The sequence below is a fragment of the Salvia miltiorrhiza genome, chromosome 6, assembly GCF_028751815.1.
Source record: "Salvia miltiorrhiza cultivar Shanhuang (shh) chromosome 6, IMPLAD_Smil_shh, whole genome shotgun sequence".
Taxonomy (NCBI): Eukaryota; Viridiplantae; Streptophyta; class Magnoliopsida; order Lamiales; family Lamiaceae; genus Salvia; species Salvia miltiorrhiza.
In genome coordinates, this window is record NC_080392.1 from 37,620,704 (window position 1) to 37,646,497 (window position 25,794).

The window sequence follows — 25,794 nt, forward strand, 5'->3', positions numbered from 1 at the left end:
GTATTGTTGAAATACTGATACACAATTCCTCGTTCACGAAAAGATGTTTTAATTTGTCATTTTGGTTCGTCCACAAAAAAAATGTCTTAATCTATTTTTAATACTCTCTCCGTCCCATTAAAATTGGTCACATTTCTATTTTCGTCTGTCCCATTATTTCTCGCTACTTTCTAAAATAAAGAATATTTGCACTTAATTAGGGCCACTAATTAAACACTAACTAAATCATAATTCTAACCTACTACTTTAACTCCACTCCTCCGTCCGCCAAGATTATGTCACAATTATTATATCGGCGTCCGTTAAGATTATGTCACTTTTCTTTTAAGACAATGGTCTCACCATCCTCTTTAATATTTTATCCTTACTAACACTCTTTATTTATAAAAAAAACTCACCTCAAATTCAATCTCAACCACACATTTAATAAAGTGGTAGAATCTTTTCTCCACTACATCAAAATCATCATCAATAGTATTAAATGTGCCCAAACAATTTGACATAATCTTGACTCACGGAGGAGTAATCATTTCACCCCTAACTCTACGTAGCACTCTCTCGTCTCTCTCTCTACACCCGCCGCCACCACTGAGGATCCGGCGAGCCGGCGCCTTCATCGTGGCCCTGAATACCCATTGAAGTCGGCGCTGCCTCTCTTCTCAGGATGAGCCCTAAATCTCGCCTCAAAAATCACAGCCTCTCCGCCGCTCTATAACATCCGACGAAGTCGACGTCGTTCTTGGGCCTGTGTTGCCTCCTAAATCCCTGGGTCTGATGGAACAGAACAGTCAGCCTCTTGCCTCAGGCCGCTCAGCTAAACAGGATAGGAACAGTTTTCCTCCATCAAAGCTAAGTTCAATTTCTGATGGGGGATAGGGCTTTCAAGCGCCGATTTAGATTTTGAGATAGTATTGCATTTTTGAGATAGTTTAGGTGCCGTGAAATTAGATTTTGAGATAATATTGTATTTTTGCTGCTCATTTTCAATCAATTAGATTTTGAGATGGAAGAGATGGAGTGAGAATCTATCCTCCATTTTCGATCAATTTAGATGCAATCTAAATCAGTTTTCAATCACCCAATTCTCTTGCATTCACACAGAAAATGGAGGATAGAATGGAAGAGATGCAGTGAGAAGATGAAGAAGGACCCGCCTAGATGTAGATCTGTTAGGATAATTCATGCAATAAAGTGTTTAATGCAATTTATATATAGTCCCTCCGACCACGAAAGAACTTCATATCTTTCCTTTTCGGGACGTCCACAAAAGAACTTTTTACCTATTTTTGGACTATACCCCACCACTTATAATCCTCTTACTTTTCACTTTTCACAATTCTCAATATTAATTAAAACACCTTTTCACTACTCCCAATACACTCAACTTCCTTTTATTCACTTTCAATACACTTAACAATATTTTTTCTTAAAACCCGTGTCACTCCCTCCTAGGAAGTTCTTTCATGGACGGAGGGAGCCATATTTTCTCTATCCCACGTTTATTTAATTTCTCACACGTTCTCTGACGACGGTTAACACAATTCTCTCTCCCACAATTCATTAAAATGAGAAATTTCAATATTTGAAACTCTCTTCGTCAACCCTCCGCCTTTATTTTGTTTCTCCCTCAATTCCCTCTCCCACAATTCATTAAAATTGAAAAATCACTTGAAACTCTTTTTCATCAGCCTCTTGAAGTCCGTTGGCAATTGTTCGAGTTTCTGGATTTTTGCAATTCTCATGAAATTTGTATGTAACTATATATATGCATATATCTTTATTATATTTGTGTCTATTTTTTTCTCCCAATATATATAGATCTGCTTCTGCTTGATTTTTCTTCATTATGCCTTCAGTTCTCTCTTTCTTCCACAACCCAGTGCAACGATGGTAGAATGCTTCGTCACAGCATTCATCAAATTTTCCTTCTTATGATTGAAATGTTTCGTATATTTAATTCCTCTTTTTCTTCTATTTTAATTTGTTTTTGTTAAATTTGTATTTCAGATCATCAAAAAAGAACCGAAGACAGATCCCCAAATACCTATTCCCAGGTAAAAGTTTTTGTTAAAATATTTTTTCCTCATTTCCTGTTCTGTTTTTTTTTTCGGCCTTTTCTTTTTCATCAATCGATCCTGTGCAATTTTGCCAACGTGTTCTCCGTCAGAGATCTTGTGCGTGGTCTCTGTGTGGGAATTTCCTCTCTCCATGTGTAGATAGTTTAGGAAGGTTTCAGTAGCATAACCTCTATTTCATTTGGCAGGTTTTGGACAATCGAGATCATCTCCTTGCCGCACTAGGTTACTGTCTTTGGCCATCAATCGCACGAAGGTACCACCACCGTCAAAACTGTGGGCCTAGGGCTTTTGATTTCAAGCCAGGAGATGACCAGATATATCAATTGTATTTGCTAAATAAGTCTCTGCTTGCATATGGCACTTATTTATCTCGCTTTCTCAGAGTAATGTGTTTTGGAGACTCGTCCGCAGTGTCCTCAAAACTCCTACCAAGTAACAAGCAAATTGTCAGCAGCCAAAGCCAATTTTATTGGATACTGGCAAAATGAAACAACCTTATGACTGTGATTTTCTTGCAAGGGCTTGTGCAGGAAGGTTATAAGGTTTAAAAATTCTGAAAGAATGAGGCTCTTATGAGATGCTTTATCTTTCTTATGCTTAATTTGTATTATGAGTTATGTGGTCGAACAGGATTTGCTGAGACTATATATTTTTGAATTCACAGAAGTTTCAAAGGCAGAAGGATGGGACAAAGTACTAATTTGGTGATTGGATGATTCGACCAATGAGTGGCTTGCTCTAGATCATAAGGTAGTGTTATATAGTCCATCACATGCATTAAGGCGCCTTCGAGTTGAAATTTAAGTCCAACTCAACCATGATCGTGTGCATAATTTTTGTGCTTACCTAATGAATATTACACATGTATTGTATTTGTAGGTGAACTATTATCTAATAGTTAGAGGTTTCACGTCAATTGTGGAATCAGGGTAACAATTTTGTGCAAGTCATGGTTCTTTTTTCTCTGTTTGATTCAGCTGCTCCCTTCTTCACCTTCTCTTTCTCTATTTTTTATGCAATAGTCGCTTTTCTTCTTTTTCTGCAACAATTGCTTATATTTCTTCGCAAGATCAACACCTTCTTGCTTCTCATTCCTTCATATTCGATTTTGTTCATTAGTTTTTATTTTTTATTTTTTATTTATGAATGGAATATTTGTAAAGATGATCTAAAAAAATCTACATTTGTAAAGATCAGATCAATATAAAGATTCTGATAATGTTGCAGCTTTATAATCTATTTTTGCTATATTTTATTTCAGGGAACAGATATTCACCTTCTGAGTTCGACGATGGGGGCTACGATTAGAGCTGGTTATCCCAGGGGTAGGGGGACGAGAAGACGATTATTAATAGCCCAAAGTTCTTAAATTATATGACAGCTATTAATATCGATATATTTTTTTTTTTTGAGAGAGAGAATTAATATTGATATTGTTTTTTTTAGAGAATCAATATCGATATTGTTATTGATGTTTTAGTGTTATTTGTTCAACATGAGAGAGACTTAAATTATTTATTTTACAATCTGTAAATTTAATTATTATTATACAATATTCATTAAATTTAATATTATACTCCTACTTATTAAGTTGATAAAATTATTACTATACATTATTTTAAATCAAATACTAATATTTAAATTAACATATTTTTTTGTTATTAACTAATTTAACTCATAAATAATGATATTTTTACATAATTTAAAATTGTAGAAATAAATAAATATATCGTGGCCCGTGCATCGCACGGGAGGGCATACTAGTTTTAATTAACTCATTAATTTGGTGGACCACACTCAATTAAAATATACTATAACAATTAATTTTTTAATCTTTGTGCCGAAAAAAATGTGGCCGCTTTTAACGAGACGGAGGGAGTAATAATTTGTGGATCATTTTCTCCACTCACTAATTTGTGAGAGAGTAATAATTTATGGGTCATTTTCTCCACTCACTAATTTGTGTGGGCCCCTGACTACACTCACTAACTTAATTATTATTTTTTTTAATTTTGTGGCACCTTTCTCAACTCATTTAATAAATAACACAATTTTTTTTTAAATCTATGTCACCCTCTCTTAAAATATTTTTTCATGGACAGAGAGAGTATCAAATTTCGGTACGTGCTGTAGTAATGATATACTTCGATATAAAAAACCGTTTGTACTACATTATACTTTATCAAAAATTACAATATATCTTAAATTTGTATTTTTTGATATTTTTTTAAAATATGATAACTATGATATATCAAGTATTCGATATATTTTCCTCCCCGGACCAAATGAGATACTCCATGTAGAAATTTTATTTTCACACTGAATAAACTAGTGACCAGCAAGAGAATGATAGAAGAATATAATTTTATTATAATGTTTTAATACAATTTAATATAAAATCAAATGTCGAGATTAATACATAAAATCAAATGTCGAGATTAATATAAAATCAAATGTCGAGATTAATACAATTTAATATAAAATCAAATGTCGAGAGTAATTAATATTTATCCATGCATCCATTTTTTCTTTTTTGCTCCTTTATTTATAAATCCAAGTTTACAGCTTATAAATACACCGTAACATCAACTCGATTTTGTTAGAGCTTTTACTGATATTGATTATAATTTCATCACTACTCTGAAGAACTAAACCTAAACCCCTAAATTATTTGAACTAAAAAAAACCTAACTTCTCTAAATTCTTCTCAAAATAATTCCAAAACTCCAAAACTTTACGCAGATGAGAACGTCGGATCCTGCTTTTCCCGTTCGGCACACCTCGTGCTGTTTAGATATCAATGTAATTTCTGTTTCATCTGCTTTAATTTCTGCGAGAAGTTTACTTATTTATTGGTGTAATTTAATTTTAATGCTCATAGTTTTGCGAGCTATTTTTTGCGTAATTGAGCTCAAATTTAGACTCAAAATCACTCGAATTAAATAATCCATGTGTTGAAATCCATTTTGCACCCATTTTTTCAGTACTGTGATTTCAGTTTGCTTGCTTGGTTGTTGATTGAAGAATTTTTACTGTCATATTTGTCGTTATACCAGGGGCACAAGACGGATATTATCATAAGCAGCTACGAAGATCATATTCTCGTGAGTTTTTTTTTTTGGTGTGTGTGTGTGTATGAAATTAAGGTATTTTGGAGTTGTGTTGATATTTGGATTTATTTCAGGTCATGGCAACTCAGATAGGAAGCATGGGGACTATATTGCAAGCTAGGTATTGGCATATTAACATTGCTTTAGATTCTATTAAGATTTTTGATGCAGAAGATAAGAGCCTGTGTTTCTTTAGTTAACTTTGCCAAAAAAAAAAAAGTGATTGCAATGCCTTATTTTACTTTTCATTTTGTAGGCTGCTTTGTTCTGCCTCTAAGGATTTGTTATTATGGTGATTGTATGGAGTTTCATAGCATTTAACAAAATTTGGTAACATTAAGTAGTGAAGGGTTTATTTATCCTTGTTGCTTGTATTGAGCTTTTAGTGGTATCAGTTCATATATTGCATTACTCTATGTAAAATTTTAGTCTAAGGAATCTGGAATTTGCGATTGCGTCAAATTTAGGTACTGAATCAGAAATTCAGAATAACCGACCATATGAACTCAAAACCTCCTTATGTATCACAATTAGGCGTTCATTAGATGTTGAGTCTTATATTTATGAAACGAGGCCATGACTTGACAACGTAACCGAGTGCAATCTAGTCTATCTATGTTACATTTACTGGCAAACTGCTTGTATACACATCTGGATTCATCTTGATGTTTTTGTATCTTTAACTTATTGGGCAGAAGATTGGAACTTAGTTTGTCCTCCAAGATCCTAAACACATCTCAAAACAGCATCGATCTTCAACTAATTCCTAAGCTTTAATGTAGTGCTGCATAAGCATTAAGTAACTATGAGAATTTTGAGATTGTATCATGCAAATCCAAACTAGTTTTCTCACACACAGTCCTACCTGTGCTGCCATTACCCGAACATTTTCCATTAGAAAATAAGTAGGTATGGTTTTCCATTACCTGAACATTTTCAATGTTGTCATTATTAAATCTATATAACCAGTTATGAAGTTATTGTGATGCATCGTGCTAAGACCGAGCAATGTATGAGTGCTTTTGTCTTAGTAGACGGCTTTTTATCTGGTTCTAGTTCCTCTTTTGTTCATGTCTGCTGTATATTTTCCTTCCAAAAATTTATAGATAGAAATGCAGATGTATTAGCGAACATTTTGTTGATTGTCAGGAAAGAGGGAGGAGGCGTTTCAATTGATCCAACTTACAGCGTCTCTGTAGTATTCGGTAAACGAGACGAGGTAAGTCTAGATCTTCATTAAATGTGTGTTTCTATTAAGTAGAGGGACCTTGTTGCTTCCATTAAGGAGATATATCGTACTGATGTATAAGATGAATGTTTGCAGCCCATGCTCGTCGCTTGTGCTCGACAGTTGATTGAACATATAAGGTATTTCATTATATCATCTGATGCATCATTTCCATTTCACAAATTGCTGCTTTGAAATCAACAACCGCTACATAATTTCTACTACATCTGCAGCAACTCTGGATCATCGAAAGCATTAGTCCTGTCCCTTGGTCTGAGAGATCATTCATTGGTATGATTGCACCATCTTTTACTTCTTCTATAAAATTAAAGGTCATATATCTGTTTATATCCCAACATTTCACCATTTTTTCAATTACGTGCCTATGTTTTATTAATTATTACAAATTTTGATGATCAACACCTCAACATCTTCACAATTATGTCTCGAGATGATATTCCCGATATTTGAAATCTCATGTGGCACGTCAGATTCTGACGTGAAAAACACATGCTCAAATTTTTAATATCTAGGGCATGTTTGTTTGGCACGGATTCTGGCCTGGGAAAGTAATCTGATTCCAAAATATTAAATTCCTGTGTTTGGTTAAATTTTTATGAGTCAAGGAAAGTAATAAGAATTCTGAAAACAAGGAAAGTAGTGCAACTTTCCAGGATTCTTATTCCCTAGCTTTTCTTATGTATTCTTTTTCCTCATTCTCAGGATTCTTATTTATTTGTATTATTTTATAATAAAATGTAAATTATAATTTTTATTTAGTTGGAATTTAATGTTTCTATTATTATTATTATTATTATTATTATTATTATTATTATTATTATTATTATTATTATTATTATTATTATTATTATTATTATTATTATTATTATTATTATTATTAGTTCATAATTTATTTTAAGCAAATTATAATGTAATTCTCGTAACTATGTATCAACTTTATATTATTATTATTATTATTATTATTATTATTATTATTATTATTATTATTATTATTTAATTGATTAATTAGTTCATAATTTATTTTAAGCAAATAATAATTTAATTCTCATAACTATGAATCAAATTAATAATAATAATAATAATAATAATAATAATAATAATAATAATATTTTAAGCAAATTATAATTTAATTCTTAGAACTATGATCATACTTTATTAAGAAAATCTTAATTTAATTTTTTAAAACTACAAAAATCATACTTTATGTACATTATTATTATTATTATTATTATTATTATTATTATTATTATTATTATTATTATTAAATTTTAGAGCTATGAATCACACTTTATTATTATTATTATTATTATTATTATTATTATTATTATTATTATTATTATTATTATTATTATTATTATTATTATTATTATTATTATTATTATTATTATTATTATTATGTAATAAAATTTGAATTTAATTTTAGAATTATAAATCATATAATTAACCTTAATAATGTACTTTGTTGTTACTAAAAAATTTATAGTGAAATTTATTATAAAGATTAAATTACAATTTAATTCTTATATATATTGATTAATTATATTTATTTAATGATACAAATCCAGAATACTAATAAATATTTTTGGTATTTCCAAACACTGGAAAATGAATCTATTAGGATTTATTTTCCACGGAATCATTTTCCTGGGAATAACAATCCCAATTCACATTACTTTCCTGGCAAACAAACATGCCCCTAGTGATTTCCATGTGGGTCCAAAACAACGATGTGCAACATAAGTTTTCCTGTGTTGAAAAATTACATCGGGATATAATTGCACAAAAGGTTAATTGTCTATAAATACACGAAGAATAGCCAAATTGTCTATAAAATTTTAATTTTTTGGGATTTGGTCCGAATTAGAATTTCGTACACAATTAATCATATTGAAGATGAAATTAATTATGTGGCAATTCAACTTCCTTTGAATCTGCATGCCAGAATTGATTTGTTCGCCGAAATTCTAATTTTCTGCTTCCGCGAGAAATTTGAGTATACTTTGTATATTTATAGGCAAATTAACCCTTCTATAAACATTAAAAGATTGGATATAATTTGTAATTTATCAAAAGTTTGAACACTATTGAAAAAACGACCAAAAGTTGTGGCATAATTTAATACTTGTTTGAAAGTTAAGGCTACTTAGTGGGCGTTTACTTTTGAGGATTAACCTTGATAGATAAAAATAACAATGTTAATTCATTCATATGGATGTAGGGTTTCGAGATTTGAATTCGCATGATTAGACCTTTGAGTCGTGCGTTCGCGATTGAGTTGGAAATGTTCTTCGCGTAAAAAATAAAATACATAAATTAAAATGAACATGAATCGAAATTTTGGAATATTGCCCTTGATTATTTCTATCATTTGAATTGGATTGGAGAAATCCTATGTATCTTATACTCAAGCAACTATTATAATGTTTTAGTTTTTGCATCTTCCTCTTTCCATTCGCAGGGGATATTGAAGACAATAGTTGCAGCTGTAACTGAGAAACTTGCTGAGGTAATTTAACTCGATTATCGTGCCATATTGTCCTTGTTCGTTGGAAGTCTGCGCGAATAAGACCCTCAGTTTTGCATATATCCCGTCGTGTATGACATGAATACTATCTTCATTTACATTTTTCACTTCTAAGTTCTACCCAGAAAAAAACTGTGTCATAGTATGTAATATCTGCACAGAATTTTATTTGGAAGCTGGAAATTGCTAATTGATCTACAACAAAACTTAATTACAATGCTTGAACACAAATGGAGTGATGTCTTAACTTAAAAACAGCAGCAACACACACAGTGACACATAGCAAACAAATAACTAGATCAAACTCACAGCGAACATGAAACCTCAGCAGCATTACACCAAAAATTCATTGAAAGTAATATATACAGAGGAAAAATTGCCAAGAGAAAAACAGAAGATAATTCATGCGCTTCCCTTCTTTTCCTCGTCTCTCTCACTATTCTGGTATCCTGTCATCTTTCTTGAGCATCACAAATAGTTCTCGTTCCAACTACAAATTATCCAACTAGAACATGTGAGTTCTCATTGCTACGTGATATTTAAACAGGTTTAGGTTTGGGGCAATTTTGTCCTTTCTACGAAGAACCAAAGACGAACCTGAGTGTTCTTGGCCTTGAGTCTCTGTAGTTCTTCCACCATACCTCCGACACTGATATTCAAAAATTAATTCAGCGTGGTAGGGCATTAAATCTAGACAATCTCACAGTGTGTACAAGGGATTTTGCCTTTATACCTTTGTTGCATTTGAATCACTTGAGTTTGCAGCTCGCGCTCCCTCACTGAACTAGGGTTCATCTGCAGAAACAGCAAAACATCGTTACAATCTGTTTCTGCTGAATGAAAAGCGATTTTGACAAGAATTTGGTGAATTTTTCGACTTGAGCAAACCACTCTACCTGCAAAAGGTCGGTTATTCCTGCCTCTGTCGACTCACTAGCATTTCCTGCGAAGACCAAATATCTAAGCTGACGGGGGAAGGTAAAAGAGCATTGTACGGGCCAATGCATAGATAGTCGTTACCTGCAGTTTGTTCAACAAACTCCATCATTTTGAGCACTCCATCCTGAAAAGATGAGTATATTCAGATGAGCAACGGATGATCGAATAAGGTGCAAGAGGTTGAGGGAGCTTACTCTTTTTATTGTATTATGCTGCAATATGCACTGTAATGATTGGAGAACCGAGGCAGTTAAGGTACTAGGATTTGTTGGGAATGTGGAACCACCGGAAATTGAGCTACAGTGGTTCACGGGATCCTGGATTTGATAAGAAACACGATGGTTACAAACGCCCTCGACTGAAAACATAGCTAGGTTTAAACCAAGTTATGTATAATTTCAAAGATGTGCTCAGTTATGTATTTCTTTTGAGGGGGCATGTACTTTGTGTTCTATTTTCCCTGTCCTATAAGAGTTACATTTTTTTGTCATTTTTGTACGTCCCATAAGAATGTGCATTTTCTATTTTTTGACATTACTCTACCATAAAATTGGTCACTTTCTCCATTGACAACATATTCACATCATTAAAACTAGGGCCACTAAAAGTAATGCACACACCTGAGTATTAGATTGGTAAAATGTGTTCCCTCCTTCCTTAAGAGCGTTTTTTTTGCCATGTTGGTATGTCCCACAAAAGTATGCATTTTTCATTTTTGGATACTACCTCACCATATATCTTTTATTTTTACCTTTAATTTCTCAATTTATTCACAAATTTACCCCACATGGTCCACCACAAATTCCTTATTTTTTATTCCCACTATCATAACACTACAATAAAAATGGATACATTTCTTCACTCGTAATATACTCACTTAACATTTATTAAAACTCGTGCCAGCAAAAGTAATGAACACTTTTAAGGACCGGAGGGAGTATGATTGAGCATTCAAACAATTAGATGATGAGACGAGATCAAAATTAATTAAACCATTATTGTTGTCTATCAATCTATCCTATCGCCTAAAGTAAATACTTCCATGTGTTTTTATGTTCTGTTTAATGACTATAATAACCTTACTCGTACCTTGATATTCACATCTGCTGAAGTTACTTTGAACCGTCCTCTTCGCTCAACCACAGCCCCTTCTGATGCATCCTCCCCTAGATTGGCATTTAAAAATATTTAGTATGAGCATTTAATTAGAAAGAAAAAATAAGAGAGGACTAAATAGAAAATCCATGCTGTATTAGGCGATGAAATAATGTGGCATTTGCACTCTATATGCATTACCCGGTCCGGAATAGTTGAAATCTCTTCTTTGACGATTCTGCAGCGGACCACTACAGCTTCGCTCCATCTGGTATCTCTGTTGCGTATATTCCCTTCAAATAAATTAAAAATCATCATCTTACAATACATCAAACTACTTGAAAAAACACGGTATCTACTATGGATAATTCAACTATGTAAGTTTCAAATGAGAGACATTTAATCAATTTTTATCCATACCTCTATTTTTAAAACAAGCAGTCAAAGTTCAAAGACTCACCTCCAGGAATAAATAAGTTACTACATAGGCCGTCGCATAGGACTTTGTGAATTTCATCAACAATGTTACAGGAGTGTAAGTGTAGATGTAAACAAAGTCTTCAAGGCATGACAGCCATGAATCTTCTATGAAATAACTTTCTAGATTGCAGCAAGAAACAATAGATGGGCCAAAGGAGAAATAATGCAATTTCACTCACAGCAACCCTCAAAACATACCCTGCCCCTGCAACCCCACCCCCCACAGGGCCCACCCCCAACACTTTCACATGGGAACCAAATTAAAAAAATAGATAAAAAGATGGGTACTAGGAATGCATCCATAGCAACTCAACTAAAGGAAACAGTATTAAAAAGTTCAATTATTTTTTTAACAGAAAAGGAGTAGTTAGCTTTTACCTTCAGAAAATAAAATTGCATGCTCTAAGAGGATAATTTACCTGTCTCCATCACCATTGCACTTTTTAGCAGAGAGGCTATTTTCCTGCAGTACAGGGACACTGGGGATTTTTTTAAGATCTGCACCAACAGAGCATGAGAAGCTATTTAGACGAGAATCTCCAGCATCATCTCTTCCTGATTCTTCATCTACAACAGTTGTCAATGGCTGTTGTTGGCTTTGTTGTTCAGAGTCCAAATGGATAGAATCTCTTAAACTTGGACTACTGGGGTCATCCTCAAGTACATCAAAACAACCTCTGCATTCGATAAAAGTGTACAATAAATCTCCTCGTAGATAATTAACTCACCAAGACAGTAAATGAGCCCAAACAATAGCAGAAACAAAAGGTGCAATGATTATGTTTTATTACAAACACCATGCCTGTGATTTGTTGTGAGCATAAGCATAAGATAAAATTCCGCGTTGAGTACACTGAAAATAACAAGTCATCCATACTTTTTTAACTAGCCTATTGGATCACAAAAGAGCACAGACCTAGAACCTACTTATTCAAAAGGAGAAACAAAGTGAGGCAGCAGCAAATCATTGTCAATATGCTCCGAAACAAGGTTAATTCATGTGAATTTTAAGTGCTAACAGTGGACATCATTCATAAAAAGTTCCTTATTACAGAGAGTGAATTTAGCTCAAGTAGAGTTGATGTTTAGACTTGTTCCGATGGATTATTGCATTAACCTTGATAATAAGTAGAACGTAAAAGATGAAACCTCATGGATGGCGTAATATGGACAAAAGAATATTTCTTTTTCTTATGCATTGCTCAATATTTAAAAGAAAATAAAAAGAAGTGCATTGCTCAGTACACTTCTGTTGCTTTTGATATTGTTTGATTAACAGACTACTTTATATTAGAAAATGTGTATCGGATAAGCCTACTGTGGAACCATCCAACAGTAGCATACTAGCAACTAGCAAGAGATAGATAGAGAAATGGCGAAGCATTCAGGTAGCAGGGAAACGAAAGCTGAAGTTGGCAGGATTAAAAGATCTTGGTGGCTTACTTGAGAGCCTGCAGAGGTTTTATAGGAAATGCAGCAAACGACTTCTCCAAATCATCGATGTCATTGAGCTCATCCTATGAGCATAGGAAACAAAATATACTAATGAGAATAGAGAACTAATGGGGGAATATAGTAAAACAAGAAGCCGGAATATAGCCAAAAAAGAAGCCACAAAGCATGTAAGGATATCAAATACAATCACATGTACACGCACTACACATATTATTATAACATGTGATATATCATACTTCCAAATGAGAAGCATCACTAGAATCATTTGGCTGGTTGAGATAATTCCTTTCCCCGGGTGAACCAACATCATTCTGACCGTTGATGTATTTCCATCTCACACTTGAGTCTTCTGAACATGATGTAGGGTCATCTTCAATCTGCAATCAACAAAAAAGACCTTGGTGAATCTTATGTTAAAATTTTACCATTCGCCAAGTGATCAGTCGAAAGATGGTATACCAGGGCAGCTTGATTCCTCAGATCCTCCAGATTGAAATTCCATGCACTGACACCTCGAATGTACTCTTGCTGCACATAGCAACAGCTGATGATAAAGGCAACATACAAGATTTTCTACAATCTGTCTGTCCAAACAGTTTTGTACTTGGGTTAAATGATTCCTTACCTGCGATAGATGCTCTTTGTTCTCATATAATGACTTATTCTGCATAAGAAGTTCTGCATCTTTAGCCTGAAAAATGTACATGATTCCTTACAAAGATCCTAACCAAAGTAATGAAGCAAAATGCGATTTATGTGAAAGAAAAAGAAAACAAGGACGAGAATAAGGTAAGCAAGAGACCTTAAGAATCCTAAAACCTTCAGCAAGGGGGGATTGGCCCTCGAGGATAGCACGAGCCAAATAATCAGGTGACTTAGCATGTTTGAAGAAAGGGTGCTTCAAAAGCTTTTCAGAGCTGGGACGTTTCTTCGGATCCTTTACCAAGCAAGCAGCAACCAGATCTTTGAAAGACTGCAAAATTGTGTACTTCAGTAGCAATGTGAGATATTCCACATTATAATTTCTATAAAACAAGATAAACCTTAGAAAAACGTCTGTCTCTTTCATAGTCAAGCCCCGGTGGTGCATTTTGCAAGGTCATCAGCAGAACCTGCATTTTTGTGTAACAGAAGAAAGATCAGACCGACTTCTCTGCACACTTGTGAACAAGAGAGAGATATAAGAAAACAAGCAATCCCCAACCTTCATTGGCGGGTACTTGGAGAATGGTGCATGTCCATGAGCAAGTTCAAGTGCTGTTATTCCGAATGACCAGATATCTGCTCTGTCGTAGCAAAATATTTTGCATCAAGAAATAAGAAACATAACTTTATTGAAGAAATAAGTCGACTGAAATTCTTCAGTATATACTCACTTAAAATCGTATCCATGCAACTGCTGCATGACTTCAGGAGCCATCCTGATCAAAGCAAAACAAAATTTTAAGTCAAAGCACGTATTGGAAATGGTATGATGCAGCTGAAAACCCAGAATTGTTTTTGTGCAGGTAATTTACCAGCATGGGGTTCCAACAAAAGTATTTCTTGAACGCTGGCGATCACCAGTATCAAACATGCAAGCAGAAACTCCAAAGTCCGCTAATCTGACAGAACCATTAGTATCAATCAATATGTTACCAGCCTGCAATAAAGAACAAAACAAAAGTATGGTATAAAATTAAGGTATGAAGAGCAGATACAAATGAACGGAGGAAAAAGCACATCAACCATATACCAGAAGGCACATGGCTCCTTAATTGCCTAAAATAAAGAAGATGTCCGATTTCAGATATCAGAAAAGAAAGCTGAATGCTTACAAGGGCTGTCCTGAGTACCAAATTACAAGATGATTCTGTATTAGTAACCAGGACAGGGTTTGAACTCTAAAATTGAATGTGACACAAAATAGCCTATAGGAAAAACCTAACTGAAGTAAGAAATCAAGGTGAGATACATATGACATACCTTCACATCTCTGTGAATATGTCCATGGGCATGAAGATACACCAGAGCTTTAAGAACCTCGCACAGTACTGTTGCAATAACAGGTTCCTCAAAACCTTCTGGATAAGCTGATTTCATAATATGAAGGCAAGATCCCCCTCCCATGTATGGCATCACAACCCATAGGTTATGCCCCACAGTGAAGGAGCAGTGAGCTTGCAATACATTTGGGTGGCCAGTCAAAATCATTGTCTGTACTTCTCGTCGGATGCCATCCTGTTTAATTTAATAACCCAACAGGAGAAAGTTAAAAGAAAGATGTAATTTACTGCACAAATTGCAAGTCCTCAATGTAACGAAGCTTAACAATTACAACAAGAGTAAGTCTTCCCGGCTCATATTGACACCTTATTCATGCCTAGAGACTCAAGTAAGAACAAAACGCCAACCATCAACAAGGACTTGTGCCTCCAAGTTCACCTCATCTGTACATCTTCTAGATTTTTATTTTCCTTTCCCCTAGACAATCTGTAGTATATGATGTTTTATTTCTTTTAAGCATTACTTCATAAATCCAGTTAGGTCATACAAAGTATATCTTCTCTAACCTGGTCCTGTCACTACAATGCAAAAGTTGCATAATTCCATGACAATTGAGTTTTTGTAAGCTGAAGATATAGCCATTATTTCAAGCTTTCCATATAGGTAAAAGATATAAACTCAACTGTTCAAACATGAAAATCTGAATGAAGTTCTTGGTGTTTTAATAAGTTCAGCTGATGCGGAATAGATTTCATATGCAAGCTAAAAAACCAAAGAGGAGAGCCATTTCGTGCATGGACAGGATAGTAAATAGGCCAGCAAGGATTCAAACAATAAATTTCAGATCCAAAGTATATATATTGATGTTAAATACAGGTGAATTAAACAAATGCCAAGTGGCAAAATTGAACAGCAGAAAAATCAAATTGCTACATAATTTTACACAGTATAACTTTACAACAGAGGATCTTCTCTCCCTTAACCAGCAGATCAAAGTAAAAAAAGACATACCAAGTCATTATTGCACTTCTCAAGATCAAGAACTTTGATTGCAACACTCTCATTAAGCGGTAAACAAATGGCTCTATAAACAGTAGCACTGACACCTTCTCCAATTTCCTCACACAACTTGTAATCTTTAGCAGAAAGGGGGAATTTCTTCTCTGATGGCTGCTTCATGATTTTCCTTATATTATGTTGTTAAATCTTTTACACCTTGCTGTTGTAGTAAACTTCCACTCACAGTACGGAAAGGAGGCTGATGAACAGGCAATATATTATGGTTATTCAAACATAATGCATTGTTCCTCACGTGCAAAAATGTTTAAGCTGGGAGTTTGTGCTCAGAGAACAGCAAGGTCTCATAATTAATCTCTCTGATGATGATTCGAGAAAAATAGGAGGGATGAATTAGCGAGTGAAGCTTGACCGCTGTCACGTCAAGTCTCCCCCTGCAACTGCAAGTAACTTGCAGTGCTGTTCAACACTTACAGAAGTTATAACTTGTGAACTTCTACAGATGAGAAAAGATGTAATCAGAAACTTGCGCCACAATTCTCTGAATAGTTTTTGTCTTGCAAATTCCAGTCAAAAACCAAGTTCACTTTCAGAAAAACATGATCCAATAAGATATCTGCACAGACTACAAAAAAAAAAAACAAATAAATAACTGTTAAGAAAATACAAGTTATGATGGTGTGGGTTCAGTTAGCTATAACTTATAGCTCCACATGCTTAGTGAATAGCAGGTCCGACTAAAGGCCACAATAAACTGATAATGGTATAACATTCATGACTCAATGTTGAATAAAACTGAAGTTGCATGCCCCAATACGCGCACACACACAGTAAAAAAGAAAATGAAGCATGCAACCTCAACAGCATTGCAACATCTCATGTTCACAGAAAAGGCAAACAAATTCATATGCTGAAGCTCAATGGACAGGAACGGGATTACATAAAGGCTAAATACATATAGTTCGATGCGAAACATGTGTTATTGACTAAATAATAAGAAAATTAACTAAGTTATCAACTAATTAACTGAGTATTTGCGTTTCTCCAATAGATTGGTTCTGACACCAAATTACGAACACGATTGCATTCCAGCTACAAATTTAACTAACATGATCTCAAAATGCCGAATCTGAGGCATCTTAAAACGGCAACATGACAAATTCGGAGGATTTATTTTTCAGAAGATTGAAAAAAAATAGCTAAAAATTCAACTAACATGATCTCAAAATGCAGAGTATTCAAAACAACTGCGTCATGTACCATAACAGAGTGAAATAAACGATCCTAACACAGTTATAGCTACAAATCTAAGAACTGTTCAAATTCACGAGTAGTTCTGCACCTATTTTTGACAGACCTAGGGTTTCGGTGTTTGAGAATCGCCGGGATGAGAAATGCGACGATATTCACCGCCTGATCAACGATAAAATCCAAACGCAGGCGAAAGGAGACGGCATCTGCGGCGGCGATGATAGAGCTTCCGTTATTGAGCAACCGCCATAGACGATCTCAGATTGTCGATTGAATAGCTAGCTAGCTATAAAATCTTTCGCGTATATCGCAAATTTAGATAGAAGTTGAATCCGTAGTTCTACTGTATGACAAGCGTAACATTTTGAATGGATTGTTTAGTTGCTCCGTTTTAAAAGGAATAAAATTTGTTAATAAAATAAGCAGAGGTACAACTGTAACTGCACGAGTCGCACCCAAGGTGGGCCCAACTAGATGAACCGGGTTTACTAGTCAACTACGACGAATCCCACCTCTCACTGTCTCGTCTCTCTAGATTTTTGTAGAGAAGAAGAAAAAATGTCGAGTCATTTTGTAGCTTCTATATTTGTTATCAATAAAATACTTACTTCCTTCCACTTTAATAATTTCATGTTCTTTATTTTGAATACCCTAAAGCTAAAGTCTACTTTTTAAATTTAAATTACATTAAATAAATTATTTTATTAAACAATTCTGATTAATGTTTATAAATATCTGCCTTTTCGTCTTTTAAAATTATGCAGAAAATATTTTGGTACAAATTTTAATCAAAAGTTGTTAGTGTACTGATAGTGAATAAAGGATATCACATTGAGGGTATTGTAAATTTGATTTATTGTAAATTTGATTGTGATGAGAGATAGTGGAGAAAAAATCTCATAAAAATTGTCAAATTACGTATGAAGTATTGTCTAACAATAAAAGGTGTATTTACTGGAGGATGTATTAAAAAGAAAATCAAGGCATAATTTTAGAAGAGGGGGAGTAATATGTGAAACAACAAATTAGGATAAAATAAAATAATTATGTATAAATTATATATTTTCAAAAATGTTATTATATTTTTTTAATATGTGTGAAAAATAGTGTGAACTATCAATGGAATATATTTTCAAAAACGTTAATTATATTTTTTAATATGTGTGAAAAATAATGTGAACTATCAATGGAACAAATAAAGTACATTTTATTTATTACTACTATTAGTTGGGAGATGTTGCAGAGCTTTGTAATTGTATATATGTGCTTCGTTTAAATATATCAAAAATTAAAGTTCTACAATATCAAATAATTATCTATAAAATATTAGTGTTTCTGTGAAATTAATTGATATGGGAGCTAAAAAGTCTATTAAGTTGTTGGGATACTGATCTTTATTTGAAATTATTGAATGTAAACGAATTCTGTTAGGATTAGCTAGCTGAAATGTTTAGCAAATAGTCTGTTAGTCTTTCTGTTATAGAGTAAGTTATAGCATGCAAATGGTGCATGAATACCACATGTAAAACACTCCCTATAAAAGGAGAAATGTAGTATAATGAAAATGGTTTTTTTCTGATTTCAGTTTCTCTCTCTCTTGTTATGGAGTCTCTTTCATGTTTCAACATGGTATCAGTTGCTCACGCATAACCGCTCTCTTTACATCTGCATTTCTCCGCCATGGATTCGTCATCCACAAATCTTCCCTCTTTTCATCCTATCAGTGTCAAACTTGATAGATCAAACTACAATTTCTGGAAAACTCAAGCTTATGCTACAGCATGTGCCTATGGCTTCAACGATCTGCTTGTTTGGGATACAGCTCCATCACAATTCCTCGATTCAACATCCACAAATCCAACCGCAAATCCAGAATATCTCGCGTGGCTACACAGAGATCAATTTGTGTTTAGTTGGATTTTAGCTTCACTATCGCCTTCAATGATAGGCTATGTTGGTCAATGTACCACCTAAGTGCAGTTATTGTTGGGAATTTAAGAAATATATAAAGAAAAATTTGGCTAAATTTGGAGGATAGAGAATAAGTGCACTTGTGTGTGAGTGGACGTGTGTATTAGAAAAGAAAGGAAATTAAGAACTTGATTTAAACTTCTAATTTGATTTTATTTCTTCACTACTCAACTCCAACTACACAATGAATACATATATACTTGGACATGGTCGGTTTAAGTCACCGACTTAATTTGCTAGAATATTCTAGGACTACTCATTTGCTAGAATAATCTAGATAGTTAGATAATTAATTAAATATCTTAGGTTCTAGATTTTTCTACTTATTTCCTATATTCTAGATATTTCTTTACAAAATATTTTACTTACAAATCAAGTTTATATTTCAACACACCCCCTTAAACTTGATTTGTCATCCCGAGCAAATTCCTGATTTTAGCAAAATCCTCGAACTTGAGCGGCTTGGTAAAAATGTCGGCAACTTGATCTTATGATTTCACATACTCCACTTGGACCTCCTTCTTTGCGATGCATTCTCTGATGTAGTGGAAGCGGGTGTCAATATGCTTGCTTCGATTATGAAACACTAGATTTTTGGATAGCGCGATCGCCGACTTGTTATCCACGCAAATAGTTGTTGGCTCCTTTTGTGGCCATCCGAGCTCCATTAATAAGCTTCTAAGCCAAACTGCATGGCAAACACTGGATGTGGCAGCCACATATTCATCTTCACATGTTGACAGCGTGACTATGGGTTGCTTCTTCGACATCCAGGTGAAAGCAGTATCTCCCATGAAAAATACGAATCCGCTTGTACTTTTCCGATCATCATTGTCTCCGGCCCAGTCACTATCACTATACCCAACAAGATTATATTGATTAGTACTTGAGTAGAATAGGCCGTAGTTGAGCGTACCTTTGAGGTAGCGGAGAATTCTCTTTGCCGCCTTAAAATGCGTAGTGGTTGGATTCTCCATATAGCGACTCACGAGTCCTGTCGCATAAAGAATATCCGGCCTTGTGCAAGTTAAGTACCGTAAACTTCCAACCAAGCTCTTGAACAATGTCGGGTCCACCTTTTCTCCTCCATCGTTCTTGGATAATTTGATCCCACACTCCACTGGTGTGTTGATTGCCTTGCAGTCCTCCATCTTGAACTTCTTGAGAATTTCCTTGGCGTATCCTTCTTGTGTGATGAAGATCCCATCTTTGAGTTGCTTAACTTCCACGCCGAGGTAGTACGCCATTAGTCCAATATCGGTCATCTCAAACTCCTTTGTCATGGCCTTCTTGAACTCCTCAATCATCTTTGGATTATTTCCTGTGAAAATCAAATCATCTACATACAAGCACACAATTAACTGAATTAAGACATCTCCTCCATTAACTTCCACGTAGAGAGCATGCTCGTGAGGGCATTTGGTGAAACCATTCTCCTCCAAGTACTTATCGATCCTACTATTCCATGCCCTTGGTGCTTGCTTTAGTCCGTATAGGGCCTTCTTTAACTTCAAGACTTTATCTTCTTGCCCTTTCACCTCGTAGCCCATTGGCTGCTTGATATAGACTTCTTTGTCTATATATCCATTCAAGAAGGCTGACTTGACATCCATTTGATAAATCTTCCATCTATTTTGGGCTGCAAGAGAGAGTATTAGTCTGATAGTTTCTAAGCGAGCGACGGGAGCAAATACCTCATCATAATCAATTCCAGCTCTTTGGCTATATCCTTTTGCGACGAGCCTCGCTTTATATCTTTCCACTTCACCCTTGGAATTCTTCTTAACTTTATACACCCACTTGACTCCAATAGCCTTGTGCCCTTTCGGTAGTGTCACGAGCTCCCACGTATCATTCTTCTTTATGGCTTTGATCTCTTCATCCATTGCGACTCGCCAATTTTCACTATCTGTTGCTTCTTCAAAGCTAACAGACTCACAATCAGCAAATAGGCAAAATAAGGTAAGATCTTCTAACCTTTCAGTATCCTCATATATCTCGCCCAAACTCCTTGCTCGTGGTTAGGGCTGTCAAACCTTGCGGGCCGGGCCGGGCCGGGCCGGCCCAACCCAACGGGCCTAGGCAATTTTTTGGGCCGGGCCGGGCCGGCCCAAAATTTCAGCGGGCCTTGAACAATGAAGCCCAGCCCGGCCCTACACGGGCGGGCCGGGCCAAAACGGGTCAAAAATTATATTTTTTTTCTTTTTCTTTTTAGTTCCAAAAATTAATAAATTAAATCAAATTTAAAGAAAAAAATGAAGACAAATTCGATGAAACAAAAAGGGCCTTAAACAATCTACATCTAAATTACATAATTGACTAAAATTAAATGTAAACAAATATGATTAAAACTAAATGTAAATAATATGAATACAAGTAAAAAAACAAAAACTAATTGCAAAAACAACAAAAACTGAAAACGATTTATTCAAAAATTAATTAATACAATAATCAAATCAACTGGATCAAATAACAACCACAAAAAATAATAAAAAATAAATAAATCTTTCAAGTAAAAATAATTTAATATTGATTGTTGATTGCTAATTTAAATCCTAAGTTAGACTTCGACTCGTCATTGTCGTCAATTGAAGAAATTGACTTAGATTGGGTTGGTTTCATTGGGGTTGGCCGATTGGAATTTGGGAGGAGATATAAATTTTTGAAATTTTCACCTTCTATACTGACGGGCCGATTTAGGCCCGAAAACCCGGCAGGCTTTTTGGCCCGCGGGCCGCATGGGCCGGGCCAGGGAGGCCCGATTTTTTTTGGGCCTTGGAAATCCTAGCCCAGCCCGACCAAAACTACGGGCGGGCCGGGCGGGCCCATCGGGCCGGGTCATTTTCGGCCCATTTTGACAGCCCTACTCGTGGTGTAGCTCTTTCATTTATGAAAGATGGTGGCGAGTCTTCAGTGACTGGCACTGGTGAAGCTGGTGGAGTCACTGGCTCTTGTTGGACTTCTCCAACTTGCTCTTCTGCTCTTTGTTCTTCTAACTGTGGGATGTAGGTTGTAGGAGGTGAATCCAACAATCACGGAAGTGACGTCAGTAACGTCGGGATCGATGGGCACTAGCAACCTGAAACCGCAAGCAACGTTAGAGCCCTCCGAAGAGCACCGGTGGGGGTGTCGATGGAAGAGCCTCCGACGCTCAAGTCAGTAAACAATAGTAATAAAAATCGTATTGAAAGCAATTGAAAATAAATGAAATAGTGAATCGGATCGATTTGGTCGACGGAGTTGAAGGTGATTGAGCAATGAGCGAGGGCTGTTGGGTCATCCCGGTTGATCTGATCACCGGAGAACCTAAGGCTGGGAGCGTGGAGGCAGAAGAGTGCTAGAGAATGTGTTGGAATGGGAATGATCGTAAGTATCAGTCTGAATGTTAATGACGGCGTACCCCCCAGGTGTTAATGAAGTAGTATTTATAGGTTATGGATCGGCAAGGAGGCGACTAGGGTTAGGGTTTGTTGGAATGTTCTTTGAAACCCTAGCGGTTCCGATTTTTCAGGACACGATCTTCCGCGACTTTCGTTTGACCTAGTCACCCATGTTTGACTAGGTTTTCATAAGCTTATAATCCAGTTTGTATACTTTCGTGTTGAGATATTTACTATGGCGCTGCTGCTAAAGCAGAGGGATCGCGCCACTGCCAGAGCAGAGGAATCATGCCGCTGCCAAAGCAGAGGGATCGCGCCTATGCCAGAGCAGATGGATCGCGTCGCTGCCAAAGCAGAGGGATCCCGCCTCTGCCCGAGCAGAGTGATCATGTCGCTGCCAGAGCAGAAGGATCGCGCCTCTGCCAGAGCAGAGGGATCATGTTGCTGCCAGAGCAGAGGGATCACGCCTCTGCCAGAGCAGAGGGATCATTTTGCTGATTCCTCTGGCGAGGATTTCGCTGACTCCTCTGGCGAGGACTTCGCTGATTCCTCTGGCGAGGCTTTCGCTGATTCCTCTGGCGAGGCGCCAGAGGATTCGCGGCGAGCAGGGAAGTCGCCACGAGCAGAGAATTCGCTGATTCTTCTGGCGAGGATTTCGTTGACCTCTGGTCAGTCGGATTTTATCCACTACAGTTTGTCCCCCACTCCATAGTTGAAATTTTTTCAACTGTGGAGTGCAATTTAACTTGTATAGGTTGCGCATAGTGAGCAGGGCGTTGCCCTTTTCATTGATCCCCGGCAGTTCGCGTGAATCAGGTGCGCCGAAAAAACATGGAATTAAATGGTTGATGGCGACATAACAATGGGCGTCCTAGATCTGCGGCACTTTCAAAGACCCCAAATGTATCTCATCTTGTTGGACGTTACGGTGGGGATGAGTCATAGATATAGAATCAATCGGTGAATTGTTGTTGAACCGCGAATTGTAACTAGTGTTTGATCGGAGAGGTGAGAGAGAGTAACTGGATTGTTGAGAGCACGAGAGTAAATTGCTGTAGTATTGTAAGCAAAGATAGCGTAGGTTTCAAATTACGCGTACATGGCTATTTATAAACCCATGCTGGGAGTAAAATAGTAAAATCGTTGCTAAAACATGTGCCTCGCGTGATCGAAGGCATTAGAGTAAGTTCGCCCCTAGGTGGGAGATTTCCCCGCTCTTTTGGTGATCTTTCCGGCGAATGCCGTTTCTCTGACACGAGCCATTCCTCTGGCGAGTGCGATTTCTCTGGCAAGAGCCATTTCTCTGGCGAAGGCCATACCTCTGGCAAGAGCCATTTCTCTGGCGAAGGCCATTTCTCTGGCAAGAGTCATTTCTCTGGCGAAGGCCATTTATCTGGCGAGAGTCATTTCTCTGGCGAAGGCCATACCTCTGGCAAGAGCCATTTCTCTGGCGAAGTGAAAAATTTTCAGTTTGGGAAAGGCGCACTTTGCGCTGATGGATGCGATGGGTTTTTACCTCAGGTTCATGAAACGGGCTTGTGCCTTGTATAAGTAAGTTCTTCCCCCCATTTAGACTTAGTTGTTGAAACCTAAGTCTAAATTCAAGACGTTCGGGGTGGGACGGGCTTGCGTCTTTTTAAATGAAGTTTTCTTCCCCCATTTAGAATTAGTTGTTTAAACTTAAGGCTAAATTGAAGGTGTTCGGGGCGAGATGGGCGTGAGCCTTTGACATAAAAAATTTTATCCCCCCCATTTAGACTTAGTTGTTTAACTTAAGGCTAGATGTAATGTATGCGGGGTGAAATGGGCTTGCGCCTTTTGCATCTAAAGTTTTTTCCCCCTGGGTGTGGAGCCATTCCTCTGGCGAGAGTCATTTATCTGGCGAAGGCCAGTTTTCTGACGAAGACCATTTCTCTGGCGAGGGCCATTTCTCTGATGAAGTTCTCTGGCGAGGGCCATTTCTCTGGCGAGGTGTGGAGGGGGAGGGGGAGGGTGAGGGGGAGGGGGGACTGCGCTCCTTAGAGCTACCTACATACCCATTTAAGGGATCAAGCCCGGATGTAGTTCTGACCTGCATGCAAAGGTCAGTAATTGTAGTAGATGACATGGGTCTCGGAAGACCTTACTGAAATAAAGTGAAATTTGTAGAGTTTAGGGTCAAGCGTGGTACTGCTTGAGATGTAGGGCGTTCCAACTGTTGTTGATTTCACGTCCGTCTGTCGATTGCAGCTTGTATGCTCCACGTCCAACCACTTTGGTGATCAGATATGGTCCTTCCCAATTCGGGGCTAATTTACCCGCACTTGTTTCCTTGGTGTTCTGGAACACTTTTCGCAGCACCCAATCGCCCGGCTTAAATGTGCGAGTGCGGATATGTTTGTTGTAGTGTCTGGCGATGCTTTGTTGGTAGGAAGCTAGTCTGATATTCGCTTTGTTCCGTTTCTCGTCGAGGAGATCTAACTCGTGGCACATGGCCTCTTGATTCCCGTCGTCTGTCGTGAGCTCATGTCTGGCAGTGGGTACTTCGCTTTCTGTTGGGATTACTGCCTCCATTCCATAGGCGAGGGAGAATGGTGTTTCCCCTGTTGATGCTCTTGTAGTTGTTCGGTAGGACCATAGCACGCCTGGTAACTCATCTGCCCATTTGCCTTTGGCCTTCTCTAGTCGTTTCTTCAAGGTGTTCATGATTGTTTTGTTGGAAGATTCCGCTTGCCCGTTGGCTTGGGGGTACCTTGGCGTTGAGAAGCTTAGTTTGATGTTCCAAAACCTGCAAAAATCTTGAAAGTCTGCGCTTATAAATTGGGACCCGTTGTCCGTGACGATCTCCTTGGGCACCCCATACCGGCAGATCACGTTCTTCCATATGAACCCCTTGACTTCTTTGTCGCGAACTTGGTGGAAAGACTCTGCCTCTATCCATTTGCTAAAATAATCGGTCACTGCCAACATGTATACCTTCTGTCCAGGCGCCATGGGCAATTTGCCTACAATGTCCATCCCCCATTTCATGAATGGCCATGCCGAAGTGATAGCAGTCAGGGGTTCCGGGGGCAGATGTGATATTTGGGCGAATCGTTGGCACTTATCGCATTTTTTGGCGTAATCAGCTGCATCTGCCTTCATTGTTGGCCAGTAGTAACCGTTGGTTAAGGCGCGGTGAGCGAGGCTTCTGCCTCCCGAGTGGTTGCCACATTCTCCTTCGTGTAATTCGGACAAGACGTATCTTGCTTCTACAGGGTTAATGCATTTCAAATATGGA

At 36.8% G+C, this 25,794-nt stretch overlaps 3 protein-coding genes and 1 long non-coding RNA gene across 10 annotated transcripts; 2 read left to right on the forward strand and 2 right to left on the reverse strand.

Moving 5' to 3' along the window:
• The first annotated feature begins 1,537 nt into the window (after positions 1–1,537).
• Positions 1,538–3,678, forward strand: LOC130989459 (uncharacterized). Of its 2 annotated transcripts, XR_009090605.1 has the most exons (5): positions 1,538–1,749; positions 1,857–1,890; positions 2,008–2,054; positions 2,264–2,828; positions 3,340–3,678. It is a non-coding gene; the product is annotated as an uncharacterized LOC130989459 (long non-coding RNA). The 2 variants fall into 2 exon arrangements; XR_009090604.1 differs by lacking the exons at positions 1,857–1,890; positions 2,008–2,054 and having other exon boundaries at positions 1,544–1,749; positions 2,264–2,620; positions 2,743–2,828.
• Positions 3,679–4,613: 935 nt separating this feature from the next.
• On the forward strand, positions 4,614–10,390 carry LOC130989452 (uncharacterized). Of its 3 annotated transcripts, none has more exons than XM_057913466.1 (8): positions 4,655–4,880; positions 5,135–5,182; positions 5,263–5,309; positions 6,338–6,407; positions 6,513–6,556; positions 6,650–6,707; positions 8,896–8,943; positions 9,763–10,390. In XM_057913466.1, the coding sequence occupies exons 1-8, from the start codon at positions 4,821–4,823 to the stop codon at positions 9,796–9,798; spliced, it is 411 nt and encodes a 136-aa protein (XP_057769449.1). In that variant the 5' UTR covers positions 4,655–4,820; the 3' UTR covers positions 9,799–10,390. The 3 variants fall into 3 exon arrangements, with proteins under 3 accessions (XP_057769450.1, XP_057769449.1, XP_057769451.1); XM_057913468.1 differs by lacking the exon at positions 9,763–10,390 and adding an exon at positions 9,509–9,621 and having other exon boundaries at positions 4,695–4,880; XM_057913467.1 differs by lacking the exon at positions 9,763–10,390 and having other exon boundaries at positions 4,614–4,880; positions 8,896–9,167.
• LOC130989386 (serine/threonine-protein kinase BLUS1-like) lies at positions 9,137–17,571 on the reverse strand. Of its 4 annotated transcripts, none has more exons than XM_057913356.1 (21): positions 17,291–17,571; positions 15,928–16,174; positions 14,896–15,150; positions 14,448–14,572; positions 14,307–14,351; positions 14,135–14,216; positions 13,974–14,042; positions 13,733–13,903; positions 13,556–13,621; positions 13,390–13,458; positions 13,167–13,307; positions 12,919–12,992; positions 11,895–12,152; positions 11,197–11,288; positions 10,990–11,066; positions 10,095–10,217; positions 9,982–10,024; positions 9,858–9,904; positions 9,695–9,756; positions 9,559–9,610; positions 9,137–9,451 (listed from the first exon to the last, which is right to left on the reverse strand). In XM_057913356.1, the coding sequence occupies exons 2-21, from the start codon at positions 16,093–16,095 to the stop codon at positions 9,398–9,400; spliced, it is 2,073 nt and encodes a 690-aa protein (XP_057769339.1). In that variant the 5' UTR covers positions 16,096–16,174; positions 17,291–17,571; the 3' UTR covers positions 9,137–9,397. The 4 variants fall into 4 exon arrangements, with proteins under 4 accessions (XP_057769339.1, XP_057769338.1, XP_057769337.1 ...); XM_057913355.1 differs by having other exon boundaries at positions 15,928–16,549; positions 17,291–17,570; XM_057913354.1 differs by having other exon boundaries at positions 15,928–16,558; positions 17,291–17,570.
• Positions 17,572–19,643: 2,072 nt separating this feature from the next.
• LOC130990869 (secreted RxLR effector protein 161-like) lies at positions 19,644–20,306 on the reverse strand. Its single transcript, XM_057915098.1, has one exon. The coding sequence runs from the start codon at positions 20,304–20,306 to the stop codon at positions 19,644–19,646; it is 663 nt and encodes a 220-aa protein (XP_057771081.1).
• Positions 20,307–25,794: the final 5,488 nt, after the last annotated feature.

Excerpts from the sequence above, each read along its gene's own strand:
- LOC130989452 (XM_057913466.1), top strand. The coding sequence starts at position 4,821 with ATGAGAACGTCGGATCCTGCTTTTCCCGTTCGGCACACCTCGTGCTGT. Across the intron at positions 5,183-5,262 it reads GCTACGAAGATCATATTCTC|GTCATGGCAACTCAGATAGG; the intron begins GTGAGTTTTTTT and ends GATTTATTTCAG. Across the intron at positions 8,944-9,762 it reads TAACTGAGAAACTTGCTGAG|AAACAGCAAAACATCGTTAC; the intron begins GTAATTTAACTC and ends GTTCATCTGCAG.
- LOC130989386 (XM_057913356.1), bottom strand. The coding sequence starts at position 16,095 with ATGAAGCAGCCATCAGAGAAGAAATTCCCCCTTTCTGCTAAAGATTAC. Across the intron at positions 12,153-12,918 it reads AAACCTCTGCAGGCTCTCAA|AGGTTGTTTTGATGTACTTG; the intron begins GTAAGCCACCAA and ends TATCGAATGCAG. Across the intron at positions 9,611-9,694 it reads GTGATTCAAATGCAACAAAG|TGTCGGAGGTATGGTGGAAG; the intron begins GTATAAAGGCAA and ends TTTGAATATCAG.
- LOC130990869 (XM_057915098.1), bottom strand. The coding sequence starts at position 20,306 with ATGGAGGACTGCAAGGCAATCAACACACCAGTGGAGTGTGGGATCAAA.